Below are 12,619 nucleotides of genomic sequence, written 5' to 3' on the forward strand. Positions count from 1 at the left end.
AAGGTGATGTAATCTTAATATGATCTGATAAATAACCACACAACAAATGAAACTCACTTTGAGTGAGTAAATACTGGCAAGTAGAAACAGAAACAACAAACTCGATTCTGTGTTTTTAGTCTAAATCTTATTTACACATTTCTTCAAGTGTGAAAAGGAACATAAAAAAACAGTAGAAAAACAGTGTTTACAGATACATGGCTAAAGACATGTTATTTTCCAACAAAGAGTCCCTTCATAAGGATGACCCTGGCAGGTATAGAACAACTAAATATTAAGTTGTATATTTACCTTTCTGCTGTACTTTACCCACTGAGACAGAACTGGGCCAACTTGATTTTAATTTGGTACTGGTGTAAATTTAAATCTACAGTTTACAAGGCAGATATGGCTTTGGCAGCTACTCTCCTCCCCAGCGGCAGAGTCAGGTCAGTGATGGCCAGGACAACTTTAGGTTTGGCCAGAGCAGGCAGCTTCACCAGCTCAGAAACCTGGATGCACAAAAAGACCATTAACCATTAGTTTCCAGCTTTAGAGTGGCTGAGGAAACACTGACTGTTGCTCAAGACATGACGAAATCTAGTCGGGCTTCATTAGAGGTCAAGTTTTCACCCTTGATCTAGTTTTTGGGGTATTTTAGTTGTTTGCAGAGACACTATTTAACTATGATCAAAGGCTCCCACAAATCCATTAGTCATACAAATATGCTGAACATCAAAGTGAATTTAAATTTTAATTCTTGTTCAGTTTGTACTGGTTAACCTGCACCCTGCACCCATTGATCACAAAGATCACCCTTCACCAAGGCACTCTATCCTTTCAACCTGCGGAACAAACACTTGAACTTAAGGGGGATGACATCCAAACCCTTTCCAGTAATGTCTGATGAAACAGCCACTCCTCTCCCTCCTATCACTCCTTTGGCCTCCCCTCCCAGTTTCTTCTTCCCTCAGCTCATAACTCACCATTGTAAAGGGCATGAACTGCAGGATGCTCCCACGACTCCCCTGCTCCAGGCACTTAACGCACTCCTCCATAAAACTCTGTACAAACTGGGTATGAGGTCCAGCCATCTTGGAGCCCACGATGGAGGAAATGAGGAGGAAGAGGTTGGCTGGGGAGAAGAAAACAGGTTTTATGCATTGTCATGGTTGAAGGAATTACACACGTTTTATTTGGTTCATGTCATTTTCCTGAGGTGATGGGCAGTTACCGCCAAGATTTGTAGCTAGAATCTAGAAGAACCATCTTTCTGTATTTTTTCTCTATTTAATTAAATATTACCCAAAACTCATTTTATCAAAGTTTCATTTGGCAAAGAAAAATGCTAACTCATGGAAAGCCTGACGCATAATATCAAGCAATCATAGTTTCACAACTGTAGTTTCTGCAGAATTGTCAGAGTGAAACAGCACAGTAAAAATGTAGGTCAGAAATTTGTGACCTTTCTGACTAATGACCTCTTTGATCAATCCCATTCAAATAAAATAAAACATTATTTTCATGTTTTGATGGCCATGCAGAATTTTGCAGAATTAAATTAATTAATTCATTGACCCCTTGTGTCACAAAGGGAGGCATCTGCATTCATAATTTCCCACGTGCCTATGTAACTTATTTATCCTTTTTTTTGTTGTTGTTGTAAAGATAATTTTTTGGGCATTTCTGCCTTTATTTGATAGTCTTCATGGAGGATGGGAAGATAGGAAAGCATGGGAGGCTATGACATGCAGCAAAGGACCACTGCCAGAACCGTGGACATTACAGTTATGTGGCATGCGCTGTAATCATTCGGCCACCACAACAATCCATGCCTTCTTTATTCTTAAGATGGTGGTAGGAGAGAAATACAGAGTAGACACGTGAGGGTTCCTTTCTCTGTGCATGCATATGGACATATAACATGGACAAAGTTCTCACCCAGGACTCGGTTCAGAGGATCCCTCATGTTGACGGTGTGGAGCTGGGAGGCCGAGAGGGAACTGCTCATAGATCTGTCGCCTATGATAGAACGTGACATGAAAAACAGCTGAAGACTTCACAAGTTTTGTTTTCATTGTATGTGATCATTTGATGAAAAAAAACATACACAAAACAAAAAAAATTTAAACAGGGAAGTTGAAGTTATCCTTATTGTGCTGGCGGTTGACAAAATGTAATCATGAGAAAGTCTAAAAGGCTTCCTTCCACTCTTACATAAAAAAAATCTCATAATAAGGACATAATCTTCCACTGTTCCTAAAATAACCTCGTTAAACACATTTCAGCAAGATGTAGGGTAGATAATCAAAACAAAAGCCACATTTTCAGAGTCATTTTCTTCATTTTATTATTATTTTAACAACTATAAATTGAAATCATGACAAGACAGTTTCTAAATCACTGGTCTTTTAAATCGAAAAAGTCAAGCTTATTGACTTTGCATGGAAAAAAAACAAAAGAACTTAATGTTAGTTTCAATCTTAATGACACAAAGCAAAGTAGCTAATGCATTTTTCCCCCAGGTCATGCAACACACATTTTGACGCCCTCTGTGGGGATTTCTCTGTGTGGCTTAAGCTAAAACTGAAGTGGAAATTTCAATAGCTCAATGGTGATTATGACGAAAGAGTAAATGGAAACCACAATACTCAATGTGTCGATATCAATCTAATTACTTAGTGCTGAACTGTCACATATAGACTGCAGTACTCAAGTTGAAATGTGCTGACGGGCAAGATCCTGAACAGATAATTAAGGTTTATTCTTTCTGATTTAGCAGAAAATGCTTACAAGAAGCAACTTGCTGGTCCATTTCCTTTTGAAAACCATCTGGCATTTTCATAATCCCCAGCTCATACCGAAAGACTTACAACTGAACAGCTGCAGGTTTATACAATACAACTGTGTATTAAAAAGCAGACATTACTAGACTGACCTGGACTGGAAAGGGCTACAGGTTCATCCTCATTGGAGCTCAGCAGGCGCATGAGTTTAGAAGGTTGAGTGTCATCCAAGGGAAAGAGGCTGTTGTAGTCCTGTAGATAATAATGTATTATTTTAGACAACAGTGTATTAGAGATCTTTAAAATAATACTTGCTTGTAAAACAATAAGTTGCCTTTCTCACAGTTTTACCTCAATATCTTCTCGCTGCCTTTTGCGTTGACGAGCTGAGAACGAGCCTTTGTGGTGAGAGGAGTAAGAGCTGAGTGCACACCACACAGACAGCCTGAGGAGTCATCCGAACAGGAAAGTTAACACCAGATCCCAAAATAAACACAACAAAACCACTGCCAATATCAAAGTATTGAGCTTCTCTTACTTGGCAAGTGCTTTTCCGGGTGGGTCTGCCAGGCTGTGCCAGTGGGCAGAGTCTGTGAGCAGGTTGGGCAGGATGGTACCCAGCAGGGTGAGGGTGATCTGCTGGGTGTCCAGACAAAAGATGCTGTAGAGTAACTCCACCACCCGATTGGCCCATTCCTGCCGAGTCTCCTTCAGCAGCTCCTGAAATAACATGCAGTGCTCCAATTACACACCTCAAAAATACTCAATTTAAGGTCCCTTTGCACCTTTCATCTCATAAGAGTGAGTTTTCATCATCTTAAAAAAGGCACCAAATGGAGTTTGAGACCACGAGTGGTGTTACAGAGCAAGTTTTTGATGAGAACCTATCTTTGTGCATCTCACGTGATGGTTTAATGCTATTCCACTGATCGACAGTTGGTGGTGATGATGTGATGAAGAAATCAACCAATGTGTGAGCAAAAGACAAGAAAGAAGATAAGTGCTTGTTGGGTAACTAATGAAGATATAAACAATGCAGGTTTCAAAATATTCAAGAACCAAATCGACTTAAGTATTTTATCAGGAAACAAATGTGTTCAACATACAAAGCTTTAGAAAACACACACATATAACGATAACCACATTTGCTTACAGCAGAACTCTACAGGGTATCTAAAAACAAACAAGTCAAGAATTTCTCTATGATAATAATAATAATAATGATAATACAAAAAATTTATGCCAAATCATCCCAGATATCAAAATGTGGCAAAACCCTTGAAAATTTGCACAAATGGTAAAACCCCAAAAATAAAGTAAATGCTAGTTAAAAACTAAAAGTTTAAGCATTTTTTCAATCAAATAATATCTTGTATTACATTGCAGTAATCTGAATGTTTTGGAATGTTGATTCTTAAAATCTCTATCGGGCCTCAAGCTATCAGCAACTGTACTTCGTCCTCCTACCTTGACCAAATTGTTAGTGAACCAGAAAACTCCTCCCATGTTGAGAAGACTCTCAAACAGATGAAGGGCCCGGCTGTCCACCCAGCCTTTGCGCAGTACCGCCTGGAACTGCTTGCTGAGGGCCTTGTGAATGGGTTCTTTGGCGGGCAGCAGGTTGCGGTAGGGAATCGGCTCCTGGCCCTCCACCGGGGGGCGCAGAGTTGCGGCCGTTTGTTGGAAGACGTCAGCGCACATGTGCTCCATGATGGAGCTCATGATGATCACACTGGTGAGAGTGTGGGGAGAGGATGTAATTGTTAATCTGTGTAATAATGGACAGTGAAGACTGGTTGAACATACCGTCATCTGCATCTGATCACGGGCTTGGTTGTGAAGTATAAATGTGTGTTTTAGTTGTTTGTACCGTTCATTGTAAAACTGCAGAGTGTTCTCCCCATACAGTGGAGTCACAAGTTGTCTTATCATAGTCTGGGGTTTCTCCCGCTCATCCCTCCCAAGCATCCTGACATGGGCCACCAGCCAGGCCACCGCACAGATGGCCATACTGCACACCTTCCCCTTGATGTTGTCCGTGATCTTCTATACTCAGAGAGAGTTGACAGCAGTGGGAAAAGAGAGAAGACTGTTACAGCGTGTACCACAAAGGCTTAGTCCTAACTGCAGCGGTCATGGGTTTGAGTCTGACCTTTGGCCCTGCTCTCTCTCTCTCTCTGACTTTCATGTTTCTTTCTCTCCCTCTCTCACTGTTAATTAGATTAAAGGCAAAAAATGCAAAAAAATGCAAAAAGAAAAGAGGAAGGAAGGACAGAGGATGCTGACTAAAACTTTGTCCTTCCACATTTCGTTATAGAAAAACTAGAATGTAAGAAGAAATGAGAAGTCAGCTGCATCTACAGGACTTTGGGACGTCATTCCTGTTGCAACGCTCAGTTTCCACAGAGTATGTCATACTCACTAGAATAATGAGTCAAACTACAAAAGTAGGGCCAAGAAAATCCTTAGATATGCAACGCCTAGTGGGTAGTAGTGGGTAGGGTAGTTTCTAGTTCAACATAAGCAACTGACATCCAGGAAATCTCACAAGAATATTTTCCAATTACAAGAAGACAAATCAAAAAAAGTCGGACAGACCTGCACTGCCTCCACAGAAAGCACACCATTCTCCCACGCATTCAGAACTTCCAAGATAGCCGCGGGTGTGCTGAGGCAAATTTCATGCCATTTCACCTGACTGTCACAACAGAACAGAACGTCAGAGGAACTTCCATATTTAGAGCATGACTTACCATGTGTAAGAAATTTCCACTACATAAACAACTGAAATGAAAACGCAAATAGTGGTATTGAGGTTTAAAGTGTTTAGTCATTGGAATAGTGCGCCTGTCTGGTGCTATCATGTACTGTTTGGAACCTATCTGATGACTGAGGCATACTGTATTGTCAAAAGCCAGAGAGAGCTGCAATTACAAATTAGTAATGTTTATGTTTAATATGAACTATGTCCTGGCTCAAAAAAGTTTTAAGGGGTGTGTAAGCAGTTCTAAGGGAATATTTTATTTTAAGTGTGTATTTGTCATTAGAAATTAATAGAAACCAGTTGTTTGGAAAAATCTATTAAATAGTTTTTCTAAGGGAAAATGATCAGCAGTGAAGTAAAGTATGTTAAGTGATTATCACAAAGAAATTCTTTAACTCAAGATTATTGCCTAACTCACACTAGTTTCATCTCTGAGGAGTTGTTCAGCAGGGTCACCAGGCTCTCAACTTTGCCAGGCTCAGGTCTGAAGCAAGGGTGGTCTGGATTCAGAGTCTTGCCCTCCTCAGGCATACACGTCTGTAGCCATGTTTCAAAGAAGGGCGTCTCACCTGAAGGACTGGGGTCTGACAGGATCACCTGGCGATGGGAAACACAGGACAGCCGTGTGCACCGTGTGAATCATTGAAGGCTTAATCAATCAAAACAGACAGATGACAGAGTTAACTAACCTACAATATTTTGTTCAGCAAGCAGGTGCTGCAGACAATGTTAGGTCAGTAATGCACAACCCTCTCTGGACATCTTGTGGCCTCACACTCAAAGAGCAGGCTGATTTTGCTCCACACAGAATGCTGTGCCCTAGATCATCATCATACTCTTTTTTTAATAAGCTTGAATTGCCATGAACTAACCTCTGAACCGTATGTCTGCACCACATGGCAGAGCATGAGGAAGGAGATGTCGAAGAGCAGGGCCCGTACTGACGCAGACTTGGCTGAGTGAGAGAGGAGGGAAAAATCCTAAGTGTTGGTATCTTATTCAAGAAGCAGTACATCAGTGAACAAAGAAATTCCCACATTGGAACACGTCACTCTTGTTTTTGAACTCACATCCTTCGCCGCTGATGTGCTTGGGAAACTCATTAAGCCTAGGACAAAAGATAAAAAAAATCATAAGATATAAAACATACCCCTGATAGTCATTTTCTCTGGAGTTTCCAACTTGGCAAACACAGCAACATTAATAACCTGCCAACCTTTCAAATATGGTTGAAAATTGGTGGTTACTCACTTAATAAACTTTCGGGCAAAGGATTTGAGTTTTCCAGTGGCTGCTGCTGCTGCCAGGAGGAGATCCAGGCTCTTCCCAGACAACATGTGTCCCAGGACCCCTAGAAGGCCCTCAGGGGACTTGGAGTGGTCTGCATCTACTGTCTATTTAACAAGAAGGAAAGACATATGTTCACTTGTTCTTCTTACAAAAGGTGTATTCACTATAGTTCTCTCATCTTTGAGAACCCGTTTTGCTTGAGCTGTCTTAGCATGTAACTTTGATTCTCTTCTCACCGTGTACATCTGAGATAAGACACACTTCTTTCTTACTGTTCATTTTTTTGTTTTATTACTAAGTTGTTGTGGTTCACTCACTTTTACTGTCACACATATGTAATACAATTTCTGTTCCTATTCTCTGAACCTTTTCAGGCATTTGTGTACCCATTTTGAACATGACTATCAATTACCAGCTCCGCATCAACACTGTAATACACTAAGAATCCCCTGCACAGTCGAGAACAGGTTGTGGTGCTCTACCTTGAGGATATTGGTGACAGTGGGCTCAGCTCTCAGGATAAGACCTGGGTTAGGCTGGATGTTAGCATTTTCTGCTGTCTTTAACCTTGGGGCGAACTCCCTGTCCTCGGTCCTGAATCAAATGTGCAAGGGGAGAGGGACAGGGAGGGGTAGAGGAGAGAAAGAGAGAGAAAGAGAGAGAGAGAGAGAGAGAGAAAGAGACAGAGAGGAAGAGAGAGAGAGGAAGAGAGAGAGAGAGAGAGAGAAGGGGGGGGGCGAGTGTAGGGGTTGGGGAGGGGGTGTGGTATAAGGGATATTGTGTGAATATGGTGAATAAAATTTCATCCATGATCATATTAACTGAAAGAGTTGAGAAAAAGAAGAAAAAAAGAGACAGAAAACAGGGGTTTCTGATGCACTTAATTCTCAATAAAGTCATTTTCCTGAAATGTTCTGCATCACACGTATTCCTTCTGAGATGGGAACTCGTACCGTTTTGAAGTGAGGCAGGTTGTATTTGAATCTGACAGCAGACCAAGCTTGTTACACTCCTGTAGGAGCATGCCCAGGCAGTCGCAACTATGTAAAGAAGCACATGCGAAATCATTAAAAAAAATAATTATAAGCATCATGGCTTTCTAAGTGTTTTACTGTAGATTACAGACAGCAAGATTCTGGTGCACTTACTTGCATCTCTGATCAGCTTTGTCCAGCAGTGGAGTGAGCTTGAGTAAGTACTGAAATGCAATGTTTACGTCCTCCATGAAGTCCTGGAAAATATGTTTGCCAAGTTTAAAAGTGGCAGTGAATGATCACACATTACAGTTTAAAGCTGAGGTAGGCAGTAATTTTTTGGCATCAATGGAGAAAAACTTCCATAATCACTTTTCAGCATATTGAATTCAAGTGGCCTGAGAGCAAACTAGACGTCTGCACCCCATCTTCACTGTGTTTTCAGGCTTTGGAAAATGTAGCCCGTGACAGGAGACTTTGGCCAATCACAGGTCTTTTCAGACAGAGAGTGTGTGTGTGTTCCTTTTGGCTGTGCTACAAATGCAGATGCGTGTGCACGTCGCTTTAGATGGATATGTGTCAATATTGGTGAAGCGCTTCAGAGATGGAGTGAACTTTTCATGGGCAGGTTACAGACTGCTAACTTCATTTTCCTGGAATATCTGAGTGTGTTGTAGTGGCTGGTTGTGTAAGTAGATTTACCATGAAAGCAGGCGATGAGTGGCTATGTTGAATGTTGCTAATAGTTCAGCCTTCTGCTAACCATGAGCCAAAAGCTCACTGCTGTGGCTGTGTTGCTTATGTTGCGTGTGTGTATGAAGCATGTGCATATGCCTGTGAGGGGAGAGCTGCAGGAGGATGGCTTTCTTCAATTCCGGCATTTTAAAAAAATGTATTTCTAGATTTCTGCCTAACCCAGCTTTCAACACATAAACAACACGTATTGCTATGTTGGACTAAGTCTGCTTGGCAGCACTATATGCCCATGATGGTATCAGTGTGTTCAATTGTTAAAAAGACATACCTGTCCTTTGTCACCTTGTGGATACTTCTTTAGTCGGAGTAAGACTTGTGGGATCTAGGATAAAGAAAAAAGAAATGGATTTCTTTAAGAGTGGTGTTGAGTTTTCTTTGGTGGTCACATGTCATTCTGACAGTGGCATCAGTTGACCTTACTTTACCTTGCACACTAAATTGCAGCGATTAACTAAAGTTCAACAGTCTAAAAATAGAATCAAGTATTATTATAGTATTATTAAGTGGAAACAACATACTGACAAAACAAACATGACTGAGAAAGTGGAAAAAATTATCTCCCCTCAACAATTTAATACGGACTTTTGCCAATAATCTAAAGTCAGATACAATCAACAACCAGGGTCAGAGAAAGCAGAGAACTCTAGATGAAAAGCAGAGAGAGTCCAGTCCTCGTCTTTGAAATAGAGCTTACCTTGAGGAACGTGAAGGCAGTCCATTTGAGCTCCTCTGTGCCCTCTGGTGACTCAATGAGGCCGGTGAAGCAAGCCTTCCAGATCTCCAGGACAAAAAGAGGAGCAGGAATTTGCTGTCGACGACAAAGAATTTAAGAAGACTGCTGCTAATAAAAGTAAAATATAAGGAACGACGGAGCCCAGGCTTTCATTTGGCGAGTGTAACACTGATACTCTGCAAGTATACACTGAACATTAAAGTTTTATTGGAGGTGGTTTGAGTAACATGATGTGAATTTTTTTACCATAACAAAGGGCAGGTGAAAATTTAGTAGATTAAGTTCCATTACCTCAACCTTTATGCCAAAATTACAGACAGATTTTACCTAAAAATACAGCAGTGTTAACAGATGGCTGTCTGTAGAAAGCTGGACTCTCTCACAAAATAGAACTTCTACTTCTCTTGTGCCTTTTTCATTTTTATCATGACACAGAACACTGAGCACTTTGATTAAACCTACCTCACTGTGTACCCCTCATACTGAATTAATTTCTAGGCATTAAAAGACTTTTCAAGCATTTTCCTTTCATTGCCAGTTTGACCTGCTAACTTGAAAATTTATTTTACGTTTCATTTCTGTGTTCACCTGCATTCTCTTGATCATCATCAGCTGCTCCACAAGCGGCTGTGTCTCCCCTGTCAAATTCATGGTCCCTTCCAGCATGATGAAGGCATGGATTGATGGGAAGGAGGCATGGAGTGGGGGGTCACATTGTACTGACAGCATCACAGGAATACTGAGGAGAGAGTGAAGAGTTGACTTTGATGGTCTTTACAGGAACGCCATGCCAAAGTGGAATAGCTGTGTGTATTAATTATTTAGGAATGAGATGGGAATCTTTACCCTTTTACTAGTGACAAGCTCTCCTCTAGGTTAGTCCTTAATGTCTGGTTAGGTACACTGCTGAGGCCATCTGTCACTTTCAACATTGCTTGCTCTACACTGCTCCATGATCCTGTGGAGGAATAACATTGGGATTACAGACTGCTTTTCTTAGGCTTTGGCAGGGAAAGAATCATCATCATATTTATGGCAAAAATTGACATTTGTACCCTTATGCATGATGCACAACCCTACGAGAGCACATACATGCATGCACACAAACACACACACACACACACAATCTTAACACCTTGTTCCTCTAGCCGAGCAATGTGGACCAGGGCTCTGTTCTTGGTGCTGGTCATCAGATTGTGAAGCCTCTCCTGGCAGGCTCTCAAACTGGCCTCTGTGCTAGCCGATGGGCCCAGTTCTCTCAGCCTCTCACAGTACCAGGCACAGCCCTGCATCAGCCACACCACCACTCCCAGCAGAGCCCGACACAGCCCGATGCATTCCTCTGCTTTCCCGTGACAGCTTAAGAGTCAGAAATGAGAGGCAGTTGATTAAAACATTAAACAAGAATGAGAAGAAATGTATAGCTTTTTAGAAATAGTAATAACAATCTATAAAAAAAACAACAAAGTGCCTGGGAACTTCCAGAGTAAAATTAAAAGACCAGTTAGTCTAGTTTAAGGTTAATAACTCTGCTAAATAAATACAGAATAGGCTAAAGTGTTTGGACTCTTGGTCCTAATGAGTCCTGAGATGGAGCAGGCATAAAATGTGCCCATAGAACCTGAACTGCTCATCTAGTGTTTTAAGTAAAAAAGTGACTGGTGGAAGAAGGCTGATCTTGGTATTATATAATCTCTTATTCTACCACTGAACACAGCAGTACTCTGGATGAGCAGCAGGTTTTAATTAGACAACTAGGCAAAACAAGGGAAATTGGAATTCCAACTGTGTAACCAATTCAACATGTTTATTATGCAACCAATAAAAACAGATTCTTGGCTAAAGGTTTTCTGTTAGAAGCCAAGTCCTGCAACTCACGGCAGATAATATTTGGAGTGTATTCTAAACTGCATATTATACATTAGTCTTATTAATTATTATTATTATCAAAAAAAAGGGAAGAAGTCAAAATAGGTTTCACGCATCTGTGTTTTGGTAATACATGATTTAATCTGAAAAAGTCATAAAACTATACCATTAACATTTGTGCAACTAACACAGGTAGTTCTGTAGTTTGGAATGATTTTGTTTGAACTGTTTCTCTAATGTACTAATAATTCTAGTGTGTCGTGCATATCATCTAAGATGCAAAAGATGGATTTCACAATTGGCTGCAGTGTTAAATTTGGGATGTGGGCGTTATTAAGTGTGGCAAATGTATGAAACTAAGAGGTTGATACACAACTGGCATGGATAATTTCACATACCTGAGACGATGACAGAACATGTCCATTATCTCCAATAGTGACTGGACACACAGCTCTCGAGAAAAATCTTCAAACTACAAGAAAAAAGGCATATGATATTAAAATCTCCTGTATCTTACGGTACATTGCATGTTGCCATAATTTTCATCAAGCATACATTACCTTGCTGATGGCTGTAAGTACACTGGAATAAGACACCATCTAGGAAGAGAGGGGGTTACATTCACAACTTACAAAATAATGTCATTACTGTTTAACACATTGCTCAGTTACACCATTTTTCTTTTTACATACCTGGGAACTTATTGCATATTTGAGGTATGACAAAATAAGGGGGTTAGGAGAGGGACCAATCATCGCCTGCTCCATCAGGGCCTCTGGAATACACAAACAGCATTTAGAGCCATAAGAGGAACGACAGTAAGATACTTCGCATAATGTCAAATAATTAGTATAGTGTGCGTTTTCTTTCTGTTAACCTGCAAGGTTAAGATAGTCCCATGTTGCTCCCTTTGGAAAGTTTTTCTTGATGTTAATAGCCCATTGGTAGTCACTCCAACGCTCCTTCCATGCCTGCAGAATGGCTTGCTTCAGGTTGACCACCTTCATCCTGCTAGGAACGACCACGCATTTGTAGTAATAATAATAATAATAATAATAACAATAATAATAAAATGGTGATAATATAGCATTTCCAAGATTGTGTCATTGACGCTATCTTGTGGTAACTCTTACACGCTTTTAAACACTGCTCAGTCTAGCATCCTTTACGTTATTCATTAGCTCTTTGGCTAACTGACGTTAGCCGTTAGCTGCCGAAGTCATTCACCAATGGATTCAAAGAAAGGTGTCTTGCTGGCGGCAAAATATCACAAATGCGACAGCAAATAGGACAAGCCCGGTTACAGCATGTTCATCCAAAGTTTGTTGCTTACCTAACTTTTCCAGTTTTTTAAACCATGAAAGATATTTGTTTGTAGCTCCTCTGCTTCACAATGCAACGTACGTCATTTTTCTTTTGAAAGACGTAAGCGTTCATTGGTTAAGCTCGTGACTTGTCAGTATTCCTT

The 12,619-nt window shown here is 40.7% G+C and overlaps 1 protein-coding gene across 3 annotated transcripts; it reads right to left on the reverse strand.

The window, feature by feature from the left end:
* Nucleotides 1-100: 100 nt before the first annotated feature.
* Nucleotides 101-12,570, reverse strand: med24 (mediator complex subunit 24). 3 transcript variants are annotated; one of them, XM_056366333.1, is made up of 26 exons: nucleotides 12,485-12,570; nucleotides 12,029-12,162; nucleotides 11,844-11,926; nucleotides 11,712-11,750; nucleotides 11,550-11,623; nucleotides 10,418-10,641; nucleotides 10,129-10,240; nucleotides 9,871-10,021; nucleotides 9,244-9,357; nucleotides 8,818-8,871; nucleotides 7,968-8,050; nucleotides 7,773-7,859; nucleotides 7,302-7,413; nucleotides 6,781-6,923; nucleotides 6,600-6,637; nucleotides 6,402-6,484; nucleotides 5,948-6,126; nucleotides 5,364-5,463; nucleotides 4,636-4,811; nucleotides 4,233-4,497; nucleotides 3,304-3,485; nucleotides 3,117-3,210; nucleotides 2,918-3,017; nucleotides 1,921-2,001; nucleotides 966-1,114; nucleotides 101-491 (listed from the first exon to the last, which is right to left on the reverse strand). In XM_056366333.1, exons 2-26 carry the CDS (start codon nucleotides 12,156-12,158, stop codon nucleotides 375-377), a joined length of 2,970 nt encoding a protein of 989 aa, XP_056222308.1. In that variant the 5' UTR covers nucleotides 12,159-12,162; nucleotides 12,485-12,570; the 3' UTR covers nucleotides 101-374. The 3 variants fall into 3 exon arrangements, with proteins under 3 accessions (XP_056222308.1, XP_056222309.1, XP_056222307.1); XM_056366334.1 differs by having other exon boundaries at nucleotides 7,302-7,401; nucleotides 12,029-12,159; nucleotides 12,485-12,565; XM_056366332.1 differs by having other exon boundaries at nucleotides 12,029-12,159; nucleotides 12,485-12,565.
* Nucleotides 12,571-12,619: the final 49 nt, after the last annotated feature.

The sequence above is a fragment of the Seriola aureovittata genome, chromosome 21 (assembly GCF_021018895.1).
Source record: "Seriola aureovittata isolate HTS-2021-v1 ecotype China chromosome 21, ASM2101889v1, whole genome shotgun sequence".
Taxonomy (NCBI): Eukaryota; Metazoa; Chordata; class Actinopteri; order Carangiformes; family Carangidae; genus Seriola; species Seriola aureovittata.

Bases quoted from the DNA above. Each gene is read 5' to 3' on its own strand.
- med24 (XM_056366333.1), bottom strand. From the start codon at position 12,158: ATGAAGGTGGTCAACCTGAAGCAAGCCATTCTGCAGGCATGGAAGGAG. The intron at 11,751-11,843 runs GTATGTAAAAAG...CTCTCTTCCTAG, and splicing joins AATATGCAATAAGTTCCCAG to ATGGTGTCTTATTCCAGTGT. The intron at 4,498-4,635 runs GTACAAACAACT...CACTCTCACCAG, and splicing joins CTGCAGTTTTACAATGAACG to TGTGATCATCATGAGCTCCA.